The sequence below is a fragment of the Triturus cristatus genome, chromosome 11, assembly GCF_964204655.1.
Source record: "Triturus cristatus chromosome 11, aTriCri1.1, whole genome shotgun sequence".
Taxonomy (NCBI): domain Eukaryota; kingdom Metazoa; phylum Chordata; class Amphibia; order Caudata; family Salamandridae; genus Triturus; species Triturus cristatus.
This window is the reverse complement of record NC_140594.1, coordinates 80876113-80902377: the sequence shown is the minus strand read 5'-3', so window position 1 is coordinate 80902377 and position 26265 is coordinate 80876113. Positions and strand designations below refer to the sequence as shown.

The 26265-nt window shown below is 46.7% G+C and overlaps 1 protein-coding gene across 8 annotated transcripts in view; it reads right to left on the bottom strand.

Moving 5' to 3' along the window:
* CLTCL1 (clathrin heavy chain like 1) overlaps window positions 1–26265 on the bottom strand; it is a 369670-nt gene that overhangs the window by 150445 nt on the left and 192960 nt on the right. For all 8 annotated transcript variants that reach the window (XM_085634408.1, XM_085634412.1, XM_085634409.1 and 5 more), the window contains exons 8-14: window positions 19634–19834; window positions 18294–18446; window positions 17639–17761; window positions 16639–16776; window positions 3290–3454; window positions 2844–3024; window positions 1932–2095 (exon numbers count right to left, since the gene is read on the bottom strand). In XM_085634408.1, the coding sequence (XP_085490534.1) occupies window positions 1932–2095; window positions 2844–3024; window positions 3290–3454; window positions 16639–16776; window positions 17639–17761; window positions 18294–18446; window positions 19634–19834 (1125 nt within the window). The remainder of the gene's footprint in view (window positions 1–1931; window positions 2096–2843; window positions 3025–3289; window positions 3455–16638; window positions 16777–17638; window positions 17762–18293; window positions 18447–19633; window positions 19835–26265) is intronic.

Below are 26265 nucleotides of genomic sequence, written 5' to 3'. Positions count from 1 at the left end.
CATTCTGTGGCAAATTAGATCATTGTGAGTTTTACGATAACCCCACAACCTTGGCTCGGATAGCGAGAAAAGATCTGAAAAAACTGTGTTTGGACTATCTAAATGACTGCAGATTCGCCATTGAACTGAGGAAAACATCGGTCCAGAGCCACCAGCTGATTTCTACTCATTTATCAATTCAACCATATATAAAATTAGTAGATGGTGACTTTGATAGGTTTTTGTTAGTTCGATTTCGCCTGGGAATTATTCACAGGCTACTAAGTTTCCCGGAACGGAATGACTGGTCCAAACAATTATGCAACTGTCCTTGCGACGATATTTCGACTCAATCTACACTGCATGTTGTACTTCTGTGTAAATTCTATTCTATTCCTAGGAAAAGATGGATTCTGCCAGTTTTGAAACTGTTTGGCATCAGGCACTGCCGACCTGCGCTTATTGCCCTGCAAATGCTAGATACTGTCTTTGCTGTAGCTTCAGTCAATGCTTTTTTAAAATTCATTTTCAAATCAAGGAATCAGTTGTTAATGTAGACATTCTTTGTGTTTTTAACTTGAATTGTGTTATCCATGCTTTTATGATTATTGATTTTAATCGAATAAAGCTGGATTTGATTTGATTTGAGTGGTGCTGTGAGGATAATCTTAACCTTCTACTACACCAACTGCAGAGACAGACCACCCATCCAGAATTCTAGCATGTTTTCAGTGTCTCACTCAGTGAATGTGTGCACTGATGATCTACAGCCCTAGCTGTGTCACTCAGTACAGATATAGCAAAGGCCGTCGTGTGCACCAAATTCCACCAGCTTCTATGGCTTGATGGCTGAACTTTCCTCTACAGCTTCACACCTCGAAACAGGCTCTCCATTTCAACCACAAAGGCACTATGCTACAAGAATATGTCCCGCTTTTTGTCAGTGTGCTCAGATCCCGCTCATTGCTACTTGTTCACCTTCGAACCTCTGCTAAACCTTCTTTCCACTCCGATATGCCTTTTAACCAATAATCTACTAACTGTCTAATCTCTCCTATGCCATCTAACTGGCAGTCTAACCAACTAGACCTAACCTGCTAACCCTAACTAGTACTCTAAACTGCTCTGCTAAGCATCTCATTCTCAGTTTCTGTCCACTGTGCTAAGCCTTTCCTTAAAATTCTAAGGTACTAAGCAAAATCCTAACATTTCCTCACTATCAACATCAGATTAGCTTTTTAACTCATTAGATCTCTGTACTGAACTTTCACTAATTCTAATCTTTATCTCTCTCTAAAAAGCCTGCCAACTCGTAAACTCTTATCTTGATGCTACACTCCAAATCCTTCTAATTCTCATCATCACCAGCCCAACGCTCTCATAATCCTTTGAGATGTCAATCTTTTTTTTTCCAGCCCTAGCTTATTTCAAGATTTTTCTTTCCATTCTCCTAAGACATCTCTCCGCCCCCTGTTCCTAAGCTTCAAAATTTCTATGGATGGGTGTGGAGGATATCAGTTGTGAGCTTCAACTCGGTTATGTATGGAAAGATAATTTGCAACGTGTGCCCTTCCTGTCACCTACAACTATTTGTATGAAAAACGCCCTACCATTAGCAGGAGCTCACCATCAGACATGAAAGAAAGCAGTTGTGCTTTCTAGCCTGTCGCCAGCCTAGATAGAAAGAAAGCTGTGCTCACCTTTGCTTTTTATTGCATGCTTTAACTTTAGATCCTTATATTTAGCACTCAGCTTTTATGGCGTAACATGAAGCAATAGACAAAAGACACAAACTATGACAGTAGAAGCTGATTTGCGTTTCAACAGTGCGTTGATGAACCAAGCTTCCAAAGTTGTTTTGCAAGTAAAGCTCCAGAGAAATGGCACCTCTACTCTGACGTCCTGCATTTATTTCCCATGAGAAATGCACACACCCCCAAAACGAGACCTGCCTTGAGGAAGTTCTTGACGCGCTCGGGATTGTAGCAGTTGCTTTCCCTGCAGATGCGTTCCACCTCCTTGATCTGCCCGGTCTTGCACGCAGCTTGGATGTACTTGAAGTGGACATCAGGGTCCTGGCTGAAGTTAACAATGGACCCCAGGAAGTAGAAGAGGCCTGGAGAGGGGTATAAATGCAAGTGCCCAGGTGTTAGAAACTCCCTCATGAAGGGATTAGTCTGGTTTACAATCTTCCCACTTTTAGCAGTTGAATGAACTGAGGTACACTGAGATAGCGATTCACTCTGAAACACAATGTGGACAGGTAAAGCAGTCAGCATCAGAAACTCAGTGCCTGGTTCCGCAGCCAGCAGATCACGTTGGCTTATGCGGCTTCATATGAGAGGAACGCGCTCTAAAGTAAGTTCTCTCAGAACAGAGTTAAGGCGAGATGGAAGCTGGATGAATTCCAAAGTCAGATCCAATGCTCCCAAGTGAAAAAGAGGACAATATTTGCTTTGAAGGAAACGAAATGGCACAAAGGCAACCAAGAAAAAAGCACAGCTTAGCAGTAAATAACATGGAATTACTGCCTCATGAGGTACATTTCTCAACAACGTGGAGCTGGGGGATTGTTGTTTTTCTAAGCTAACTGAAATGTACCCATGCTCAAAATATTTAATATTAACTCAATCAAAATCTGCTGCACTTCTGCGTAAGGTTCCTGTCAATGATCTTAATTAGTGAAATCTGACGCAACACTTAACATGGATGTGAAAAGAAAGACATTCGAATTTACAATATGTAATGGAAAGATTCTCCTGTCCTTGCCGCTCGAGCACCCTACCCCCCCTGCCCCCACACACACACACCATGGCATAGCAGCACTCGCTCAATAGCAGTGCAAGGGCCTCTTAAGATCATACCTTCATAACTCTTAAATGACTCAAAGAGCTCCACCAGTGAATTTGTGCCCAGCTGTTCGTGGTACTTGGAGGCCACCTGCACACACAGCTGCAGGTTCTGGCGGATGTTAGCGGAGAGCATAGCGCGCAGGCACTCCACGGAATCCTCCACTGAGAGAGAACCGAAGAAGTTCACAAGCCACTGAGAAGAGGGAGCAAAGAACACACATTAGTTAGCATCATTTTGCTATCAATAAATACCCATTTTCACTGAACAGAGTAAATGCATTGGATCCTGCATGATGATTACATACTACCCCCTTTACTCATGCAGGCGTAAAGACAAAACAAGCCCAGAACCACATTACAAGCAGATGTGCACTGTAGATACAGTTAGAATTCCCATTCCTATTGTAAATTCAGAAAGTATTCATGCTTTAACTATACCCTGAAAACAGGAGCGTTACCTCTGGGTTCAGCAGGTGTGTGTGGACAACGGCCCGTTTGATGTCATAAAGGTCTGTGTAATGTTCCAGCGCCCGCTGCAGCAGACCAGCCTTTTCACACAGCTGGGCAATGTGTGCCCGGTCATAGTGCGTGAACATCTGGTTCCCAAGGATGGCATCAGCAACCTGAAAAAAGGCAGAGTGATCGTCTGATGGAATCCTTATCACATTCTCCAGCTACAAACTTCTCGAAGCACTTTGAGATGCTATATGGGGATAATCTCTTGGTGCAATACTGGTCATCTTATAAGTGAAATATCTGTCGTCCTAACAAAGGTTCTCTGAGACTGTAATCGACTAAGTAAGGCTGTAGTAGTCAACCAAAGCCAAAATAGTAACATATCACAGAGTAGCAGTATGAAAAGTGGTGAATAAAGCTCAAAAAGGCACCAAACCTGCCTCAACATAAATTTACTGCATCCACTCATCCCAATGCGGGTTTGCTGTCTTTAAGTTATTCAGTGTAATAATGTTATATAAGCAGTAGGGATGGAGCTTAAATGGAGATGTCCTATGAATAACCCATCAGCTCTGAGTGTAGGAACATCTCCATGAGAGGCTGCCAGTCAGGCCATGATTATTTTGCATGGATTCAGATGCCCTTGAAGATTCCTTTTTGTCACTGAAGCACTGAATGACTCCGTAGAATGAAAAGTTGCTTACAAGAATGCCTAATTCTCGGTAAATCCAAGAACAGCAGACTAACACCACACAGACTGAGATCCCTGGAAAACGCATTATATCCTAAATACATATATGGGAAGGCTGGCAACTTCTGGAATTTGAAAAGTGCAGTGTTAGTGCTGCACTGCGCGGTTGTAAGCGTATATCTAGAGCCTATTACGAGGGCGCAGTTTCCTTGAATTTTTCATTTTAAGTGATGATTAACGCAGTGGCGTGCTGTGCGGGTGCAGCTTAGCGCCCTTCATGAGCAGATGTGCTTCCTCAGAGTTCCAGCAGAGCTCTCTTTTGGGACCCAGTTCGTCAGTCAGGGGAAAGTGAGCGAGTCAGCAGTGACTGCCAAGATGCCAGGTGCCTGCAGATGCCGACAAGGGGGTTAATTTGTAGGGAACTGAAAGCAAAATGACTGCAGGCCAAAAGATTCTGGGGCAATGCCTGGGGGGTACTGTCCTCATCTAGTTATCTGTTCCACTCTTGTTTTCCTGTATCATCGACATGGTGAAAAGGAGTGACTTGAAAAGAAAAATATAGACTTTCACAGTTGTACACGCTGAAACTCCTGTGGCTAGTGAGCGACCTGTTAGGAGGAACCTAACAGGGAAAAGCCGCTCCTAGAGGTTATAGGTTTCGAGCCTGGTTCACCAGGCAGCAGGAGTATGGCATACAGTGCTGATCAGAGCGCCAACTAGGTCTGCATTCGCTGGCGACAGTCCTATTTGGATTATCAAACCATTTCTAGATATATAAAATCAACATGTCTTTCCGGACTGACAAGGAGGTAGTTGTAAAACTGCTGAGGTCTTATTGTCAAACGCTGGAACAGGCGCAAGGGTACTTTGGGCTGAAAACGAGTCAATCCTTACAACATACTAAAATGGCTCAAATAGCTCACTCTATCTGGAGCCTATTTCCTGAGGCCTCAATTGAACATGAGACAATGCAAAGATTGCTGGATATAGCGGGATGTAGAACATTGATAACTGTGCTGCAATGGTACAGGACAGGGCAGGAATACAAGGAAGCGTGGTATCGATGGGCGGCAGACTGCTCAGATGACGAGCACTGAATGGAAGGCATTTGAGCAAGTTAAGAAGATCTCCCCAAACGCCCGTTTTAAATACAATTTCATTACCTGCACAAAACATATACAGCCCTTGCAAGCTGGCCTTGAGCTATACAGAGAAGCCATCCATGTGCGGCAGATGTGGTGCTCCGGAGGCTGACGTTTGCCTATCCCATGGTTGTGCCCAGGGATGGAGGGCTTCTGGCATGGGGTGGTAGCCTACCAGGATGGAATCATAGGCCTCAATATTATGAACTTCGTGTGTAAAGGCAGCTTTTGGATAATTACCCTCACATTTTGCTAGGTTTAGTGCTAATTTACTGATTCTGAAAATGGGGGTACAGACGTCCAGTGCCCACTGTATGTGCTCTGACTCAAAGTACATTGGCTAGTACCTGACTGGCATATATAACTTACCTATGAGTCCCTAGTATTTGGTACTCTGTGTATCCAGGGCCTGTAAGTTTAAAGTCACTAATAAATTGCAGCACTCATTATACCACCACTAAGGTGGCAAGTGAAAACATGACTCTGGGCCTGCCAGTGCAGCCTACGACCTGGCATTACATTACCCTTCTTTTTTAAGCCAGGTAAGTCACCCTAAGGTGGGCCCTATGTACCAACACCCCAGGGTGCACAGTACTTTAAAAAGGCATGAGTATTTAATTTTTACATGTTGTGGCAGCGAAAAATCTCCAAAGTCTTTTTTCACTGCAACAAGGCTGGTTCTCCCATAGAAAAGCACTGGGTTACATTCTTACAACTTATCCTGTATAACTTTGGTTTGAGACTCCGCAGACCCTCGATTCAAGGACTCAAATGAATAAAAAGGAATATGCTACTTACCAGTATGCATCTGTTCTTGGCATGTAGAGCTGCAGAGTTGTACACTTAGCATAGATCGCCATCTGGTGTTGGGCCCGGATGTTTGCAGTTTGTTTTTGTTCTTTGGACAGTCTTTGGAAGTCAGGAGTTCGGTGACTCCTCCTTCGGTCCGTACTGCGCATGGGCTTCGGCTCCATCCTCAGATTGTTTTTCGCCAACAGGGAAATGATGGAGCGTAGTAATAACAGTGAGAAACCCATGTGTGTTGTATCTAAATAAGATGTACTGGAACGGATACAGGTAGCCGGGGAGGCGGGTGGGCGTGTACAACTCTGCAGCTCTACATGCCAAGAACAGATGCATACTGGTAAGTAGCATATTCCGTTCGAGGCATATGAGCTGCAGATTGTACACTTAGCATAGATTATATAGCAGTACCCAACCTTAGCGGCGACCACCGGTATCCGTTGCAGCTGTTTGAAAAAGTGTCTTTAGTACAGCCTGGTCCACCCTAGCTTGCTGATTGGAGTGCACATCTACACAGTAATGTTTCGTGAAGGTGTGCGGTGTAGACCAAGTGGCTGCTTTGCAGATGTCATCTAAGGGTATATTCCCTAGAAAAGCCATAGAAGCCCCTAACTTTCTTGTAGAGTGGGCTTTAGGCGGAACAGATAATGTTCTCTTTGCCTTTTGATAGCAAATTTGTATGCACTTTACAATCCACCTAGCTATCCCTGATTTAGAAATGGGGTTGCCTTTATGTGGTGGAGAGAAGGAAACGAACAGTTGTTTAGTCTTCCTGAAGGGTTGCGTTCTTTGCATGTAGTATAGCAAAGCCCTTTTCACATCAAGTGTGTGTAAGGCCCTTTCCGCAACAGATTGGGGTTGCGAGAAGAAGACAGGTAATTCCACCGATTGATTGAGATGGAAGGGGGAAATGACCTTGGGTAGAAACTTCGGATTTGTGCGAAGTATGACCTTGCTGTGATGTATTTATATGAAGGGTTCCTGTATAGTGAACGCTTGTATTTCACCAACCCTTCTAAGGGAAGTGATAGCTACGAGAAAAGCTGTTTTCCAGGTGAGAAACTGTAGCTCACATTTATGCATTGGTTCGAAGGGCGGACCCATTAGTCGTGTAAGAACTAAATTTAGATTCCATACAGGGGAAGGTGGTGCCCTGGGAGGAATTACTCGTTTAAGGCCTTCCATAAAGGCTTTAATAGCGGGCACTCTGAAGAGTGATAAATGCTGTCTGTTTTGTAGATAAGCAGCGATCGCTGCTAGGTGTAGGCGTATGGATGAATATGCCAGGTTACACCTGTGAAGATGGAGTAGATAGCATATAATGTGCTGTATGGATGCATCTAAAGGGTTGATTGTATTGTTACGGCAGTAAATTACAAATCTTTTCCACTTTGCGGCATAGCATGCTCTAGTGGTAGGACGTCTGGCTTCCATGATGATGTTCATGCAGTCAGGGGGAAGGTTAAGGTATCCGAATTCTAAGATTTCAGGAGCCAGATCGCCAGGTTGAGCTGAGCTGGGTCCGGGTGCCTGATTTCTCCATGGTTCTGGGTTAGGAGGCATGGGGATAGGTGCAGTTTTTGATGTGGTACCACTGATAGTTGTAGTAGCGTGGTGTACCACGGCTGCCTGGCCCACGTCGGAGCTACTAGAATGAGTGTGAGGGAGTGTTGTTGTAGCTTCCTTACCACTAATGGAATTAGTGGGAGAGGTGGAAAGGCGTATGCAAATCTGCCTGACCAGTTCATCCATATCGCATTGCCCTTGGACAATGGGTGTGGGTATCTGGCGGCGAAGCTTGGGCATTTTTTGTTTTCGTGGGTGGCGAAGAGGTCTATCTGAGGATGCCCCCACTGTTGGAAGAATGGGTGAAGAACTTGTGGATGCAGTTCCCATTCGTGTAGTTGTTGCGTTTGTCTGCTGAGCAGATCTGCCATGGTGTTTTGTACGCCTGGAACGTGCTGTGCCAGGAGAAAGATGTTTTCGGGAATTGCCCATCTCCATATGCTCTGGGCTAAGCGGGAGAGCTGGGGAGAGTGTGTCCCCCCCCTGTTTTTGGATATAATACATTGCAGTCATGTTGTCTGTGCGAATGAGGACTGCTTTGCCCGAAATATGTTTTTGGAAAGATTTTAGGGCTAGAAAGATCGCCAAGAGCTCCAGATGGTTGATGTGGAGCGATTTTTGCTGTGGCGTCCATAGACCTTGCATCGTGAGGTGTAGGAGGTGCGCTCCCCAGCCGGAGAGCGATGCGTCCGCTGTTAGAATCACCTGAGGAACCGGGTCCAGGAACGGCCGCCCTTTGGAAAGGTTTGTGGTGTTCCACCACTGCAGAGAGTGATGTGTGCGGCCGTCCACCAACACCAGATCCGTCAGCTGGCCTTGGGCCTGGTTCCACTGTTGTGCTAGGCACTCTTGAAGTGGACGCATGTGGAGTCTTGCATGGGGCACTATGAAGATGCAAGACGCCATCATTCCTATGAGCTTCATAAACACTCTTGCTGGAAGAGAGTGTTGGGGAAGAAATGTTTTGCGTAAGGCTTGAATGCTTGTGATTCTGGCTGAGTTTGGATAGGCAATACCTTTGGAGGTGTCTATAGTGGCCCCGAGATATTGCTTTGTGTGAGATGGTATGAGGTGGGACTTTTGGTAGTTCACCGTGAAGCCTAGCTGGTGGAGCAGTTGGATGGTGCTGTTTGTATGTTGCACACATTGGTGGTAGGACGTGGCTTTTATCAGCCAGTCGTCTAAGTAAGGGAAGACGTGAATATGTTGACGTCTGAGGTGTGCTGCTACTACTGCTAGGCATTTGGTAAACACCCGTGGTGCGGTGGTGACCCCGAAGGGGAGAACCGTGAATTGGTAATGCTGCCCGTCCACCACGAACCTGAGGTATTTCCTGTGAGAGGGGTGTATTGGAATGTGAAAGTATGCGTCTTTCAGATCCAAGGTTGTGAGAAAGTCTCCCTGGCAGAGGAGCGGGAGGACTTGTTGTAGGGTGACCATGTGAAAATGGTCTGAATGTATGTAGGCATTTAGAGGCCGGAGGTCCAGAATGGGCCTGAGGGTCCCGTCTTTCTTTGGTATTAAAAAATATAGGGAGTAGACCCCTAGATTTTGTTGATTGACGGGGACCTGCTCTATAGCGTGTTTTTGGAGGAGGGAGAGTACCTCCTGTTTGAGCAGTGTGGAATGTTCTTGAGACATTGGACGGTGCCTTGGTGGGATATTGGGTGGGGTAGATGTGAGTTCGAGACAGTACCCTGACCGAATGATTTGGGTCACCCATTTGTCCGATGTTATGGACTCCCATGTGTGGATAAAGTTTTGTAGTCTGCCCCCGACCGGAGTGGGATGGTCTGGGGGGAGCGGAGGGAAGTCATTGTGCGGGTGGGGTGGCAGAACGGGTGTTGTTGGTTTTGCCCCTGCCCTTATTGTTGTTGCCTCTGTAACCACCCCATTGGTTGCCCTTTGAAAAGGTATTTTGAGGAGGGGACTTGTAGGAGGTAGAGGCGTTATCGGTGGAGGAGCCTCTGCCTGTGCCACGAAAGGATGAGCGTCGAAAGGAACGTTTAGAGGCTTGTGTTTGGAGTGCCCCCATAGACTTTGCTGTGTCTGTGTCCTTTTTCATCTTTTCCAACGCTTCGTCCACCTTTGGCCCGAAGAGAGTTTGTTGGTCAAAGGGGTGATTGAGTATGGACGCCTGGACTTCAGGCTTGAACCCTGAGATCCTGAGCCAGGCATGGCGACGAAGCAGGACACTGGTATTTATGGCTCTAGAAGCAGTGTCGGCTGCATCGAGGGCACACTTAAGGGAGGTGTTTGTAATCAGTTTACCCTCCTGTATTAGTTCATGAGCTCTACGCTTGTGTTTCTCGGGAAGGTGTTGCATAAGAGCCTCAAGTTCGTCGTAGTGTGCTCTGTCATAGCACGCAAGTAGCGCTTGTGTGTTTGCAATGCGCCACATGTTTGCAGCTTGAGAGGCGGTGCGTTTGCCAGACGCGTCTAAAAGTTTCGATTCCTTGTCTGGCGGTGGGGCTTCTCCTGAGGACTGGGAGTTAGCCCGCTTTCTAGCTGTAGAGACAACTAGGGAATCTAAGGGAGCAGGGCCCTTAATGTATGCAGGGTCTGTGGGTGCCGCCTTATACTTTTTCTCTATTCTAGGGTTTAGTACCCTGGCCCTGACAGGGTCTTTGAACACCTCTGCGGCATGCTTGGTGACACCTTTAAGCATGGGTAAAGTAGAAGTGGATTTGTCCTGTATGTCAAATGTATCCAGTAAGAAGTCGTCTTCCACTGGTTCAGTATGCATGTCCACCCCATGGTAGTGTGCTGCTCTCTGCACTAAATGATGGAACCCTAAGGAGTCCTCTGGAGGAGACGGCCTGGATGGGTATAGGTCGTCCTGAGGTATATCGGGTACATCAGGGTTATTGTAATCCTCCCATGGGTCTGGGGTCCCCGGTGGAGTGGGATCCATTGGGGCGTCCGCCGGGTAATTGTCCGGGTCCCCGTCATCCGGATCTGGGGACGGGGCCGGAGAGTAGTGAGGTAAAGGTGGCGGAGACCTGGGAGGGGGAGGGGGTGGAGGGGGTGGAGGAGGTAGGGGAGGCGGTAGTGGGGAGGGCACTCTGAGGGGAGAAGTAGCAGAGTCCTTCCTTTTGGGTGGAGGAGGAGGAGCCGGAGTATCAAGGCGTCTTTTCTTGATAATTAAAGTCAATAGCCCAGTCTTTGGATCTTTGGACAGAGTCTTTTGTAAAGGGTCTGGTGTAAACAGAGCCAATGGTGCCGAATCGTCTGTCGGCACCGGTGATTTCGGAACCGAGGGTTTCGATGGTTTGTGTGCGCCATGCTTTTTTGGGGCCTCCGGTTTTTTCGGCGTCGAAGGAGTTTTCGGCGCCGGAGCGTCGGTGCCGACAGATTTGTGTTTGGTCGGCACCGAGAGTCCAGGCTTCGGCACCGGTGGCTTCGGAGTCGAGCTGGATATTGCTTTCTTCGGTGCCGGATGCTGTTTTTCGGCACCGGGCGTCGGCTGGCTCGATCCCGAGCTGCCGTGAGACTTTGGAGGCTTCGACACCGGGCCCGAAGGTGGGGTGATAGAAGCTTTGGTCTTGGTTTTGCCCAGGCCGGCAGGCGAGGGAGTAACCTGAGTCTCTTTGGTTTTGGGCGCGGGGGTGGGAGGGGGCACAGTACTCACGACCCGCTGCGCCGGTGTGATGTCCTCCACGTCGGAGTCGTCGGCCTCGGAAGCGCTGACGAAGTCTTCCTCCTGCTCGGTGTGTGTTTGCCCCGAAGCTTCGGCGCCGTCTCCGAAGATGTCCGGTGGAGCTGCAGACGATGAGTGCGCCATGGTGCGTCGAGCGCTTCGATCTCGGATGGTCTTCTTCGATCGAAAAGACTTACAGGCGGGGCAGTCTCTGGCCTCGTGTTCTGGAGAGAGGCAAAGGTTACACACCTGATGGAGGTCGGTGTGGGGAAATTTAGACCCACATTTTGGGCACTTTTTGAACGGAGTCCTTTCCATCGGCCGGGACCGGAGTCGAGGAGGGCCCGAAGGCCGGTGCCGATGTACGGGATGGAGAAAGTGCCGCTTCGAGAGATGAAGATGATGAAGAAACTCGAAGAAACGAGGATTTTCCGTCGAGGCTGGAACCGTAGAAGTTCGAAGCCGGAGCACGAAGTATCACATCCGAGCCCGATGGCGGAAAAAAACAATCTGAGGATGGAGCCGAAGCCCATGCGCAGTACGGACCGAAGGAGGAATCACCGAACTCGTGACTTCCAAAGACTGTCCAAAGAACAAAAACAAACTGCAAACATCCGGGCCCAACACCAGATGGCGATCTATGCTAAGTGTACAATCTGCAGCTCATATGCCTCGAACTGTAAAATCCAATCTGATGGTAAACTTCTATTTCAAAGAACGGTCTTGAAAATGCCACTTTTAGAAAGTTTCTAGTAGGTCTTTCTGCGATAATACCCATCTGTCACCCTGCAGGGAGGTGTGAATTGCTCTCAGGAAAGGAACAAAAAGGCTTTGACCGCGAGGAAATGTAACTTCATCCTGACAGGATGACCTGGGGGATATGGGCAACAACTGTACAAGCTCAAAGGGTCGGCCCCTATCACAGGCAGATGTAACCAAACACATTTTCTAAGTAGCCAGAGTGGCAACTATTGTGTCCGAGAACAGGCTTTGCAGGGGGAGCTGTTCATTATACTAGACATACCTCAGAGGTGAGCTCATCGCTCTGACGAAGGGAAGAAAGATTCTGCAATATGGGATTTTCGTAGAGCAGGGCACTGTGGGATTGTTTAGGGCCAAACCCTCAGGAGATTATGTCAAAGTGGATATGACTGCCCTGGGAACATTAGTTAGAGAGTCGCCCCCACCCACAAGCTAGCACCAGCCCTCAAAGTGGCAACCCTGGCTATCTTCCTCAGTATACTGCTGGACCTGCTGAAAATAAAAGAAGTACTAGGCCTCCAGTTATACCTATGGGGAAAAAAAAACGCGGGCTGGACCTGCGCTCATTTAAACCCAGTACAGAAGATTGGACTCCAAAGACTAGTTGGCTAGCCTTCTGTTAACCTACAGGAATATAAAAGCTGCAGGAAGCCTGCAAGATAAAAACAGCTTACCAGTTCAAATTGTATTTGCCTTAGACTGTTGGCTACTGGGAGATTGAGTTCTATGTCAAAGAGTACCCAAAAGGTCCTGGACCCTTGGCTGGTGCCGGAAAGTACCCTCTCCCCCTCAAGACTGCAACAATGGACACCTGGAAATGTTTTCCTTAAAGAACCTGATGCCATCATGGGACTGCAGCTGAACAGCAGCGGCCGCATTGCCGGTCAGATTCAACTTGCTGGTTTGCCCAGCTAAAATCCGCTCTACTTCAGAAATAATTAGAAGTCCCAACAAGAAGAAATTTACCAGGAACAACGCAGAGCACCACTCCGCCATTGTGGAGTCTTCCATCTGATTCGGTCTGCAGCCCACACCCACCAACGAGAAAAATACTCCAGAAGAAAGACTAAGGGCCTGATTTAGATCTTGGCGGACGGGTTACTCCATCACAAGGGAGACGGATATCCTGTGTGCTGAAATATAAATCCTATTATATCCTATGGGATTTACATTTCGGCGGACGGGATATCCGTCACCATTGTGAGGCAGTAACTCATCCGCCAAGATCTAAATCAGCCCCTAAGTCAGAAAGTAAAGTTTTCACTGGGAGGAACCTGGTCCCTGTATCTGACCCACACGTCATCGTGGTCAGCATTAACTTTGAACTTTGACCCCGGTCTAGCACAGCCAGATACCAGAGGCTGCTGCTGTTCTCTGATTGGCACTAAAAAACTCCTAAAAATTATATCCCCGGTTTCCCTGATGCGATTGTCATTTTGGCGTCTATTTGCTCATTAAAATTTATACTATATTTATCAATTGGATTGGGATTTTTACTGTGTTGCCGACTTATTACCTGTTTCGGGACTGATAAATGCTTTACAGTTGTTTCCTTTGAGTTAAGCCGGACTGCTCTGCGCCACAGCTGACCAGAACTGAGCTATGGTTTAAATTAAAGTAACCTGACTGGACCCGATACAGAATAGTGACAGTATTACTAGCTGATGTTTCACAATCACTCCAAATAATCCAGTTTCACACAAATTCTATTAAAACACATCTGTTAAGTATGGGACAAAGAGGAAGCACAGTAAAATGAGGATACAAATGGGAGCAATGATGGGCACTGTTCTTGCGTAAATGTGAATCGCTATAAACTGGGTCCCTTCAGGAGCCCAAAAGCTAGCACATTAAAAAAAGACTTAGAGTGGGCTCTAGTTGATGAACAGCACATATAACAGTTTCAAAAGGATAAAAAAGTACCATTAGAATATGCGGAGTGACCGGAACATCTAAAGAAATTTTCTGAGCCCCAAAATAACAGACAGCCTTGAGGGAAGGGAGGTTAAAGAAATAGGAAATGCATTGTTTATAGAGAATGGGGGAAGGCACTGGCGAGTGGGGCTCTGTGGATGTGCGGGAGCTCCCTCCCAAATGTGAACAGAACTTCGTAAGACATAACATTCTTGAAGACTCCATGCTGTTGTGGCATTGTTAATGTTGTATGCTCAAAAGTTAAATAAGAAGATTTAAAAATAAAAATAAAAACTTTCACTTCAACACCATCATCATGCCCTGGAGAGAAAGAGAGAAAAAATAAACCGGAGAATCCAAAAGCAGAAGAGATCTCGATTCTAGAGGCTTCAGGGACCTGTAGCACCCTAGATTTATAATGATTGGAAAGTGACCGCCACTGAAGTCACCATGCCTGTTCTTGTCGAGGGGATGACCAAAACGAAGGGAGATTTGTATGGGTCGAGCTGACAGGTCCAAAGTTGAAAGCCTTGCTGTCCAAGTTATTTGAGGAAGATACGTCAAAAGAGGCTTTTCAGATGAGCCCATATCAACTCTGAAGAACACAGAGCCCCAGATACAGCATTTTAACGACAGCTTACAGACCTCAAGCATCCGTCTGCATGGTGTGCCAATCCAGCCTTCGAGGAGTCTCGCTGCACCACGATTTACGTTTTTTTGTACATAGGTGTTTCCAGATACTCAGGTTAAAGTTTTAGAAGAATACCACCCCTCAACTAGAAGCATGAAAGGGAACAAAGAAACTAGGGATGCATTGCAGAGCTTGGCAGTACTCAAGAAAGGAATGGAGACTTTAGGTAAGCCAACAGCCGACATACAGCAACCATAAACTAGGACTCTTTCCCATCTTTATTGACTAGAGCAATTTTAAAAGAAGATGCAAAGGTTGCACAGCATCCAAAGAGAGGTGCTTGCTTAGGACCTTAAAGCCTCTTTGTGGCATCCAAAATATTACAGTGGCTATCAGGCGGAAAGGTCATGTTTTTATGCAGCCAAATGCTTCTTAGGGCTAGGCATATTAACATGGTATCTGTGAACCGAAACAGAGTGCCCAAAATTCTATGGCCCATTGTTGAAGTGGCGGTGTGTTCGTTAAAATGGTATGTGTATTTGTAAAATGCACTATCACCTGCGAGACTATCAAAGCACTGATCAGGTGTATGTGCCCAGCCCTGCCTATGGTATGTTGGTTAATCGAAAATAGCAAACACAAAGAGATGATGGACAGAGCGTAGAAACATTTTTAGACACCCACCCCCGGTCACAGATCCGGGTTGAATCCATCATCATTCTTTAGCTCACTTCGCCAACCCAGTTCAGACCCAGCAATATGAAAATCAGTCTTGACCCTGTTCCTTGTGGGAACATTCTAGCTCAAACTCCCAAGCCAGTTCTTCCTTGGACCGGAAACACACATCCTGGGGGCGGTTTCGGGGGTAACACCCCTCATTAGCCAGGCTAGCTTGAATCCAGTAGCAAAGTGAGCAAGAGCCCCACGTCTGGGCATACCCTGTAACTTAGGGTAAACATAGTAAACACAAGATGATGGACAGAGCACTGAAACTTTTCAGACACTCGCCCCCAGTCACAGACCCAGATCTGTAACTGGGGGCGAGTGTCTGAAACGTTTCAGCATCCATCCATCATCTTATTGTTTGCTATGTTCACCCTAAGTTAGACTGGAGTCTCTGGCTCACTTTGCCACTGGTTTCAAGCTAGCCTGGCTGATGAGGGGTGAAACCCCGAAACGGGTCCCAGGATGCTCGTTTCTGGTCTAGGAAGGACCTGGCCTGGCAGTTCGGGCTGGATAGTTCCCATGAGGAGCAGGGTCAAGGCTGATTTGCATATGGCTGGGTCCAAAGTGAGGAAGCTTAGCAAGCAGAACAGTAATGGATTAACCCCAGATCTAAGACTAGGGGTGAGTGTCTAAAACGTTTCAGCACTCCATCCATCATCTTATTGTGTTTGCTAGGTTAATCGAAAAGCCAGGTCTTCTAATATAGCCTCAATTTCCGAGCCTGAAGGAGGGTCTGAAGGGAGGGTTAAACAGTATGGACAAAGGACTATTTTGTTTCTTCCTCCTCCCAAATTCCAACTTTAAGCTTGCAGCGGGTAGAGATTGGTGTTTAGAATCAACAAGACTTTCATGTGTTGGTCTGTACTTTATTAATGGGTACCATTTTTAGTTCTTCGGAGCCTCCATTCAGGGATGTGCATCCTTTTCTGTTCTCCCCCCCAAAAAAAAGCTGAGTTTTAAAATGAAAGTGCTTCAGCCAAGCGTACTGTTTAACTGATTTGGGTATTTAAATGCATTTTTTTAAAAGAAACGGTCTGAAAACAATGCCTTCTAAAGGCATTATTTTCTATCTATTGCTGTTCATAAATACCGAACCTGGGATCTTGTGCATTGAAGTAACTACTGTCGACAGTGTACCAGAGACCACACGCATTAAAGCAATGGTTGAAGACCTATTACCCCCATTATAAAGACATACATTCTTCGTTAGATCACCACTGACTGAAGATGAAAGTCCATTCCATAGTGAACCGTTGCCTTACTTTCCGTACTCATCTTGAGTTGCTTTTGCTGACTTGCACTACAGACTGCTGGTTGTATACAGTGAATGTCACCATGTAAAATGAAATCCCTGCAGCCCTTCAAACAGTGAACATGAGAATGGTAAATTCCCACCAAACCAAGAAATGTATCATGAAAGAGGTGTCGTCCCCTAAAATGTGTACTTGTGCAGCCTCAGTTTCTCCCACCCTTACCTGCGGTGCATGGATGAGGTTCATCTCCAGCAGGCGCGTCTGCAGGTGTCCCTCGGCGGGGCGGTTATTTTTCAAAGCGTCCAGGAGGAAGGAGGTGCACTGCTGGATGAGGCTGTTTTCCATGAACACATCCACGATCTGCAACAGAAGAACAAGACAGAAAATCAGCAATCCTGATTCACCTGGTCTACAGAGTCAACACTGGCTGAAAGCAAATCCTGCCAGACTAGGCGAACGTTCACTAACAGGGACTCAGTGTAAAGTATGTACTGAATGTACAACAGGGAATAAGGGACCCACAGATGTTTTTGCTATTTAATCGCGTGGTAAGAAACCTCATTTAATCTAAAAACATTCTCTTCCACATTGTAATTAATGAGATGTTACTTGATACTATGCCATATTCTACTGTGAAAAGAGGTTTTAGCTACAATACTTGGGATTGGTCTCTGGACATTAGTAGTACTTCCACAAGAGAACTGTGGTCTAGTTCCCTAGAGAAGCCCTGGCAAATCTCGCCCTCACCAACACTAGCTGTCATTCTCTCGTCATAAGGTTCAGCCTTATAACTGCTTAACCAATATCCAACTTGAGGACTGCAATTTCTGCTGCCACCCCAGTGATTTACGTTTGATAGTCTTGAGCACCGTCTAACATGGACTAGCGGACCAGCCTTCCCGGATATAAATTTGGGTTAAAAACTCCATCTTCATGATTGCGCAACAGATTAAAGTGCAACAGAATGCCACAAGCACAGGTTTGCATCATGACGCACGCAAGCATTTGGTGAGGCTCGCCTGCTCAGTCTCGGACGAGCATTGTGTTGGAGAAGCCACTACTGATAAGAATGCATAGATGAGGTTTTGTGGCGCCTGTGACAAATGTTTAAATAAAAGAAACAAAAATAACTTTGTGCCAATGCACCGTTTGCAATCTCATGATGGCCGCTCTCCTGCATGATATTCAACATTATTTCTGACATTCTGGCATTCAAACTTACCTGATTAATGTTGGCCAATGGTTCCTCATCCTGCACCAGCATCTGTGAGAACTGCAGGCCCTGCTCTGGGCTAACACGCATCACACTCCGAAGAAGGAAAATCCAATCTGGGGTGTAGGCGACCTAGATTAGCAAATACAATAAGAGTAGTGGCAAAGCTCTTTTAGAGAATGTACTAATCCAGACAGACAAGTCTTACTTCTATGCCACCTCCTCTCTTCAGAACATCCCAACCACCTTCTCTCCTCTAAAAACTTGTAGGACATCTTTGGCCACAAACTTACCACCCATAACAGTCTATAGATATCTTTCACACTTAGGAGGAGGAATTTGTCCATCAGGAACCCAGACTTAAGCCACCACAGCTTATCTCCAGCATGATGAATACTAACTTTTTAATCACTTCTGTGACGTGTAAATTTAAGGAAAGCATCTTACCAAAAAGAATTGGAAGGGGAGTCAAATATGTGGACTCTAAGTGGATGCTCAGCAAGTGAAATTTCCTTAAAGAAAGGCAGAGGGATTACGGAATAACACATTGACTCGTCGCTAATACTATCCATTTTATTACCAGAAATCACCTACTAGCAATGAATAAAAACACTGAAGTCAGTAAGAGTGTGGTTTCACTGACATTGTCAAATCTGATACCCACCTTTTTCGCATAAAGCACAATCTTTTGAAACTGGCCGGTTTCCGCAAAGCACTGGATGACTTTGTTTGGCACATTGGCACGAAGGTACACACTCAGGGCCAGGGTGGGGTCCACGGCCTTCACCAGGTCTCCGAGCTCTTCTGAGCACTCCAGCTAGGGGGAGAAATGCGTTAGAATGGGCCTGACCAGGAAAGAAACCTATGCTTGGATGTTTCATGCTACTGAAACACTTGTGAACAAGCGCTGCTGGTAAACTGAGACCATGCACACTCAGACATTTGTCTTACACAAAAGCACCCTACTACGACACATCACAGAAAATAAGACACCATCTCAAGAACTCACTGCACAATTTGCACAGTGTACAAGAATACGTATCATTAAAAATCAAAGTGACCCCACATCTTTCTAGTCGTATTATGCGATCTAGCAACGCACACAACCTTTGACCACAGGTGCCTGACTATTCTCATTCATCTGGCTGAACTCCCAATCCTTCGCTCAAACTACTGTTCTAAACAAAGTGCACTGCTATTGCAATGGCTTCACTGCAGTCTTCTTCTAAAGAGACATCTGCCAGCTTGCTATAAGAAAGGTTTACATCAAGTGTTTGAAATGTGTTCAGAACCAGCTGGGTTCTCATTCAAGATTTTCTGCTGGCTATCACAAATGAAATAACGGATAGGGACTCAATTACCCTATAGATGTGAATCACAAACATGCATGCACATTTTAGAGGATTACGTGTCTCACAGCGTAAATGAAAACATATAATATGAGGGGGGGGGGGGGGGATCCTTGGCAGAGGGTGTGATCATACACCAGCAGGTGAAGGGTTAATATTTATAGGCCATCTCGTGGTTCCTATGGGATATCAAATTCAGCAGAAAACAAGAGATAACGGACAAGTGATCCTATTTGGATTTCCGCACACACACAAAAAAAATGTGCTTAAAATAAACAGAGACCTTCCCAAATAAAAACGTGTTCTGTCATATTTTTACCAATACAGAACAAAAGTTGTGGTACCAGTTTGTTAGTCAATTCAAAATGTGCTACAGTAGTTATCTTACTTCTTGGAGAATAAGATTCACGTTCTCAAAACATATCTGAGCTCATTTCCAAAGATATGATAACATTTGCTTGAAGAGTGCCTGCAGTACTGTTTATGGGACACACTAGCATTATCAGATAGCACACCAAGCTTTCAGATTGAAAAACAAAGAAATCCTCATGTGTCTAAATAGGACAAACCCAACTTGCACTAGTGAGGGCCTCATAAATCCAAGAGGATCTTAAGAGGAGGCAGCTTTCTTCAGCACATCCCAGATGTCACATACCTTGTCTTCCTTCAGCCACTTCTCCAAAAGCTGCTTGCGTCCCTGCTGCAGAACCGGCCGGCAGAGCTCCAGGGACTCAAACTTGTTCAGCTGTCCTTGGTCCAGAAGGATCCCGAAGTACTGCAGGAGGGGAGAGGCCTGGCCAGGCTGAGCTGGAACTGTCTGGAACTTCCTGATGGTGTCCGCTGTGCGAAGGATTCCCTGAGAGGAGGAAGAGCAGAGGATGGCTTAACACATCATAGGTTCCCTAAAGCAAGGTCAGGATCCCCAGAGGGTCCCTCATTGGAGACATTCAACCCTATTCCATTAAGTTCACAATATCGCCTACATCCAAAGGCAGCATCGGAGCTGCACACCGATAAGAATGGTGTATGCCACGATGACAAGAAGCATATTGTCAAACACCAGACAGACCAGCGACACTCTGGAGAGGCAGAAACACGATCTGGCATGAGCGGGACTCTGTTTAAGAGGTGTTGCATCTTCCCCTTTCAGCCTCTTCACATGTGCCTGAAGGAGCTGCCGGTCGGCTGATAAACATAAAGAGCTAAGCAGGCAATGGAGTCTAATAACCCACTACTGGCCCAGTGAGTAGCCCTAGAAGCAATTTCGGGATTCCTCTGTACAAACCAGGCTTCTCCGACCAGTGCTTGTGAGCTACTGGGAGCTCTCCTGTGTGCAGCCCAGCCTGCTTTTACTTAGTTGAAGTATTGCAGTTCTACCAAAATGGAAAAAAGCGTGCAATCAGGACGAAAATGTTTCTGTTTTCATAGTTCACAAACTGATTTTTGGAGAAAAATCACTGGATTTATAAAAATATATTTAAAACTGACATATCAGTGATAAATCCTGTGGCGTTGTTAAGACTTATTCCTAATTATCTTGGAGCTAGGTGTATTGCAGTTCTGGCCATTTTGTATTATCCGCAAACTTTTTTTATTCTACATAACTGCTGGCAACCGTGCCTTCTGAACTAAGTTGATCACTGCTTGCAATCTTACATTCAGTGGCCACTAAGCTAATCTTTTCTAAACCAACACCTGGACCCCTACAGCTACTGCCAACCCACCGTACGCCAGGGAGCTAAAACCCCAGAGCTGCATCCTCCTCAACATATGCTCCTTACACAGGCACGCAGTCGAAATCTGTGACCTCCTCAACACCCTATCGCCAGATGTCGCTTTCCTCACAGAGACCTGGACCAAAGCCAGGTAGGCAACTGACATTGCAACTGCCATCCCCGACGGGAACAAGATCCAGAGGAAAGACCGCCCCAACCACCCTGGAGGTGCACTTGCCATTGTACACAAAAACTCCCTCCGACTCACAAGCACCAGATCGAAAGACCCCATGCCCCCATGAAACACCTGTACTTCCAGATCTAGATCAACCCCAGAACGACTGTGCGGAACCCTCGCCTACAGACTTCCCGGACCACGCATCCTGTTCACCATCACCATCGCAGACCTCATCGCGCTCCACAGACTACACAGTGCTTGGAGACCTAATTTTTCACCTCAACAATCTCAGTGGCCCCAACTCCACCGCACTCCTGGACAACCTCGCCAACATCGGACTGAAGCAGCTTGTCGCCTCTTCCACCCACAAGGCAGAACACACCCTCAACCCCATTTTCGCAGGAGGAAACATTTGTTTGTGCCACACCACGCAACCCCTTTGGACGGACCACCACTATGTCAACTTCTCAAAACCCACTGCACACTAGCCCGCAGAAACTGGAGCAAGACCACCGAAGAGCACCTCAACTTCGCACTCAGCAGCACTCCTCCACCCACCAACGCAAACTCTGCAGCCAACAAACTCCACAGATGGATCACCGACTGTGCTAACACGCTTGCCCCCCTCGAGAACCCCGACAGACAACACACCACAAAAGCCACCTGGTTCACAACAGACATCCGTGAATCCAAGCGCACGTGCCGAATGGAGGAACAGCGAAACCTCGGAAGCACGCACCGCCTACAAGACTGCCACGACAGAACACCACCAACTCATCAGGCCCACGAAGAGAAACTTGATCCAGGACAAAATCCCCTCCAACTCCCAAAACTCTAAGGAACTCTTTAGCAACATACAGGAACCACCCCCCCTCCCTCTGCCCCCCCCCGCGAAACCTCTGACGTCCCTGCATTCCAGGACCTCGTGGCTCCTTCTTCCATCACAAGATCAGGACTCTCTAAGACAACTTCGACGAACAGAACTAAGGCACTGACAACACCAGCCACCAACACCACCACCACCCAGTCGACCATCACCACCTGGACCCCTTTCACCACAGAGCACACCACATTGACCATGAGGAGCACACACTCAGGAGCTCCCACCAACCACTGCCTGCTGTACATCTTCCACAGAGCCGCCTCCGCCATAGCTCCTGAACTACGACCTACACATCAACTGCACCCTCGAAACAGGCACATTTCCCGATGACTGGAAACGCGCAGAAGACAAACCCCTCCTCAAGAAGCCCTCCCCAGACCAGACGGACCTCAAGAACTACAGACCCATCTCTCTCCTACCCCTCACCGCCAAAGTCGCTGAGAAGATAGTCAGCAACCAGATTACGAACTTCATAGAATTCAACACAATCCTCAACACTTAATCTGGATTCCGCAGCAACCACAGCACCGAGACCACCCTACTAGTCGCCATGGACAACATTTGCACTCTTCTCGACTAAGGCCACACAGCAGCCCTCATTCTACTAGACCTCTCAGTAGCCTTCGACACGTCTCCCAACCAGGGGTGTGGAATTTAATGAAATATCTACATGTCCACGGGGCAGGTTGCTTCATAAATCTACTTGTCCTGTAACAAAATGCACTTGTCCCTTTTGTGCCATGTAGTGCGGCAACAAATTACGGCAGCAAACTCATATAAGAGTTCTAATATAGCCTCTCCAATTATGCCAGGGCTCGTACCATAGTAGGGTTTGAATACTAGCAATTCCCTTATGTTGCTACGTTTCTGCAGGTCTACATGCTGGGGCTGAAGGTAGTGGTAAGCAATAGTTCAAGGGTCGGAATGCTCTTTTGAGTCCGTGCAAACCTTCTAACTTGCATGTTTTAAGGGTTTGCACCAACTTCTGACAGTGGCAGACATAAAACTTTTTCCAGGATTGGGAAAAAAGTGGTTGGAGGAAAAGTGAACCTAAAACATTCAGATTTTCACGTGAGCAAATCTAAACATGCACATTTGCTCATGCTAAAATGCATTTCACAAATATTTTCTAGGAGTACTATTTCTATACCTACTTCTGTAAATTCTTGTGAATTCACATAAACTGTATATATGCACTTAATGCAAGTATATATACCATTGATGCACTTTTGAGACTAACAATTGGGCCTCAAATGAGCCTTGGCGTTAATCATGACCTTTTGTGTTTAAGAAAATTGTCTCTCTCAGTCTATCAGCTGGCTTCACTGCGAGTGACAGTATTCTGCTCTTTTACAAGGAAGATATTGGTATACAAAGTAGTTTTGTTCAGTGCCCGGAACTGCTGTGGCAATGTGTGCTTTTTGAGACCAAAATCTATTTTGCCAATGCTTGTTAGAATGGTGAGGGCCCAGCAGCTCCCACACCGATAAGGTTTTACAAAAACCATGCATAAACAACTCACGCTTTGACAAAACCAAGAGGCTGACAACCAATTTCAGACCTACTGACCTTGCCAGTGCTTGTTTATTTTTGTTTCTCATCATCTTATTTAAACTGGTTACTCTGATTTTCCGTTATGAATATTTTTGGGAAATACAAGCATACATCAACGTGTTACTAAATGATGCTGCAAAGATATGGTACCTAAAATCTTACAGTAGTTGGCAAAATGTTTTTTTTCCTGCTTTCATTTTTTTGTGAACATTTTATTTTGGAAGCAAAGAATCATCACTCTTGCTTTCAAGCTTCTTCAAATACTTACATATAATCAGAGAGCATTCTGGAAGCATTATACATATCTTCATATTAATAAACTTTCAAAATGTGTGCACACATTTAAACTGGAACCACCGTCAGTAGTGCAGGCCGAGCTTACAACATTTACTTTTAGTGCACACCCTATTTATAAAGGCTTTGCATTAATGAACCATAAATACAAGTTTGAACAGAATGAACACAAAGATACACACATTACCTCAACTGCAGACAGTGCCCTTCCCCAATCCATATTGTGGTACTGCAAACTGACAGCCAAAGGGTTGGTGCTGCAGGGGGTTGGACCTACTTGTCCCAAGGACAAAATACACATGAAAACTTGTTGTCCATGACCTCAAACAATATGTCCCGGGCGTCGGGCTATAGGAATTCCACATCCCTGCTCCCAACACACTCTAGCCACCAGACTCCACGACGCCGGCATACAAGGAACCTCCCTAGAATGGATCTGCTCATTCCTCGCCGAACGAGCTCAAAGAATCGTCTCCGAACCCACAGAGATCAGATGCGGAGAACCCCAAGGAACCTCACTCAGCCCCACACTCTTCAACATCTACATGGCCCATCTCACAACCATCGTCCGAAAACACGGAGTCAGCATAGTATCCTAAGCCGACGACACCCAGCTCATCCTCTCCCTCACCAAGGAACCCGGCATCACCAGGCACAGTTTCCAGGAAGGAATGAAGGACGTCGCATTCTGGAGGAGCAGCAGCTGCCTGAAGCTCAACTCAGAGAATGGAAGCCCTCGTCCTCAGATCCACCCCCTCAGCATCCCACGACAAGACCACATCACCCAGCACCTACGAGACCTCCACTGGCCCGCTGACTAAAAGAGTGACTTTCAAGCTGCTCACTCACGCCTACAAGTCCCTCCACAACACCCGACCCAATGCCTCAACTAAAGAATCTCCTTCAACGGCCCCATGAGAAACATCCGCTCTGCCGACCTTGCCCAGGCCGAAATCCCTTGCATTTGCAAAGCCAGAACGGGAGGAAGACCCATCTCCTACATTACGGCCAAGACCTGGAACAAAATACCCCTCCGCATCAGGCGAACCCCCACAGTGCAAGTATTCAGGAAGAGAGAGGATGTAGCCTTACGGCTGGAGCTATCGACCTCGAAGCTGGAGAACTGGGTTCGAGTCTCGGCAACGACGCGCAACATCCTGTGATTCTGGGCAAATCACTTAATCTCCTCGTGCCTAACAAAAAAGAATGTGTCCTACTGGTGCTCATGTAAAGCGCTCGGATACCCGATGTCTCTGGTCTAGTTCGCGCTATATAAAACTCTTTAAAAAAAAATGTTTAAAAGAGCGCCACAAGACCTGGCACTTCAGCTGAATTGGAGCCGCCCGTTTTCCTCCCTTCCCCCAGCGCCTTGAGACCATCACGGGGACGTAGTGCGCTTTACAAATCCCTGATTGAATGTGGCCACAATTACAATGCTAACCGTATTAGTAGCTCAGGATGAATTTCACTGGAAATCTGTAGTTCTTATTACAGGAAAACTTTGGAGACCGCTGGTACTAACAAACACAATTAAACAAAAATCCAAGTTATGTACTAAAGAAAAATACAAAGAACAAGCCGGCAGAGATTTTAGGTTACTAATATATTTTCCACAGCTTAGACATTTTGCCGAAATTCCATGGGCAATCTGAAATGAATTATTTGACAGAATTCAAGAAGCGCCCACACATTTCCAGAACACATGTGCAGAAAGTGCAATGTTTACTAGTAGCAGAATTCAGCTTCTGGAATGGATGCTTCGGGCTGAGCAGATGAGAAACTGATGTTAGCAGATGGTGCGGGGAGCAAGCACTCCCAATCCAGACGAACCCAGAGCCGTCGCGTATGTGTAGAATTATTACGACACACTTCATGATCGGCTGCAGGAACATTCGTTAAGTGAGTGCTGGGTACAGCGCGGGAATGCACCTCTGGTCTCACCAATGGTGATCTGCCGTGCACAGTTGAAAAGGGCACAGACCCCAGTGTCACTAGTCCTAGCACTTGCACAGCGAATGTCGTGCGTTCACCCTAAAAACCGTGCGTTTATTGTGCTCCAAAGTTCACCCTGAAGCACAGGAAGCGTCGCTCAGTCTTTCCAATGACGGGCAGGGCTCGGTTTCGAAGAGCACGCGGTGCCATTTGAGTCAATCTCGCACTAAACAATGTGAGGGTCATTTGTTCCTGGCATAGGACGGGGGTCGGGGGGCTCCACAGTGAGTGCCCGTTAGGGCTCACTAGGGCAGGGCCGGGCAGCTCGAGGCTGAAGAGCAGGGCTTTGCTGACGGCCAGGACAGGGGCAGGAGCTCAGCCTAACATTTGATTTTTGAGACCGAATAAATGCATTTTCCAGTCCGCATGCCTCCAAAGCGCCGCCACCTCTCAGTGCAGCCAGACGCCCGCTGAGCTCGGCTTGTAATGAAACCGCTCGGAGTAAATACCGAGTTAAACCCAGCCTACGTTCATTCAGAAGCGGAAGAGCAGCGCACTCTAGAGGAGAGGGAAAACGTGTTAAGCTTGTTCCACTTTTATCGGCAACGGGCTTGTTTTCAGGAAGGACTAAATGAATTACATTCCTTTTATCAGAAAAGCTGCGGTTACCGAGATGAAGGGTTTTGCCCCTTAGCAGAGCGCGCAGTGAGGCGAGCATGCAGAATCACTGC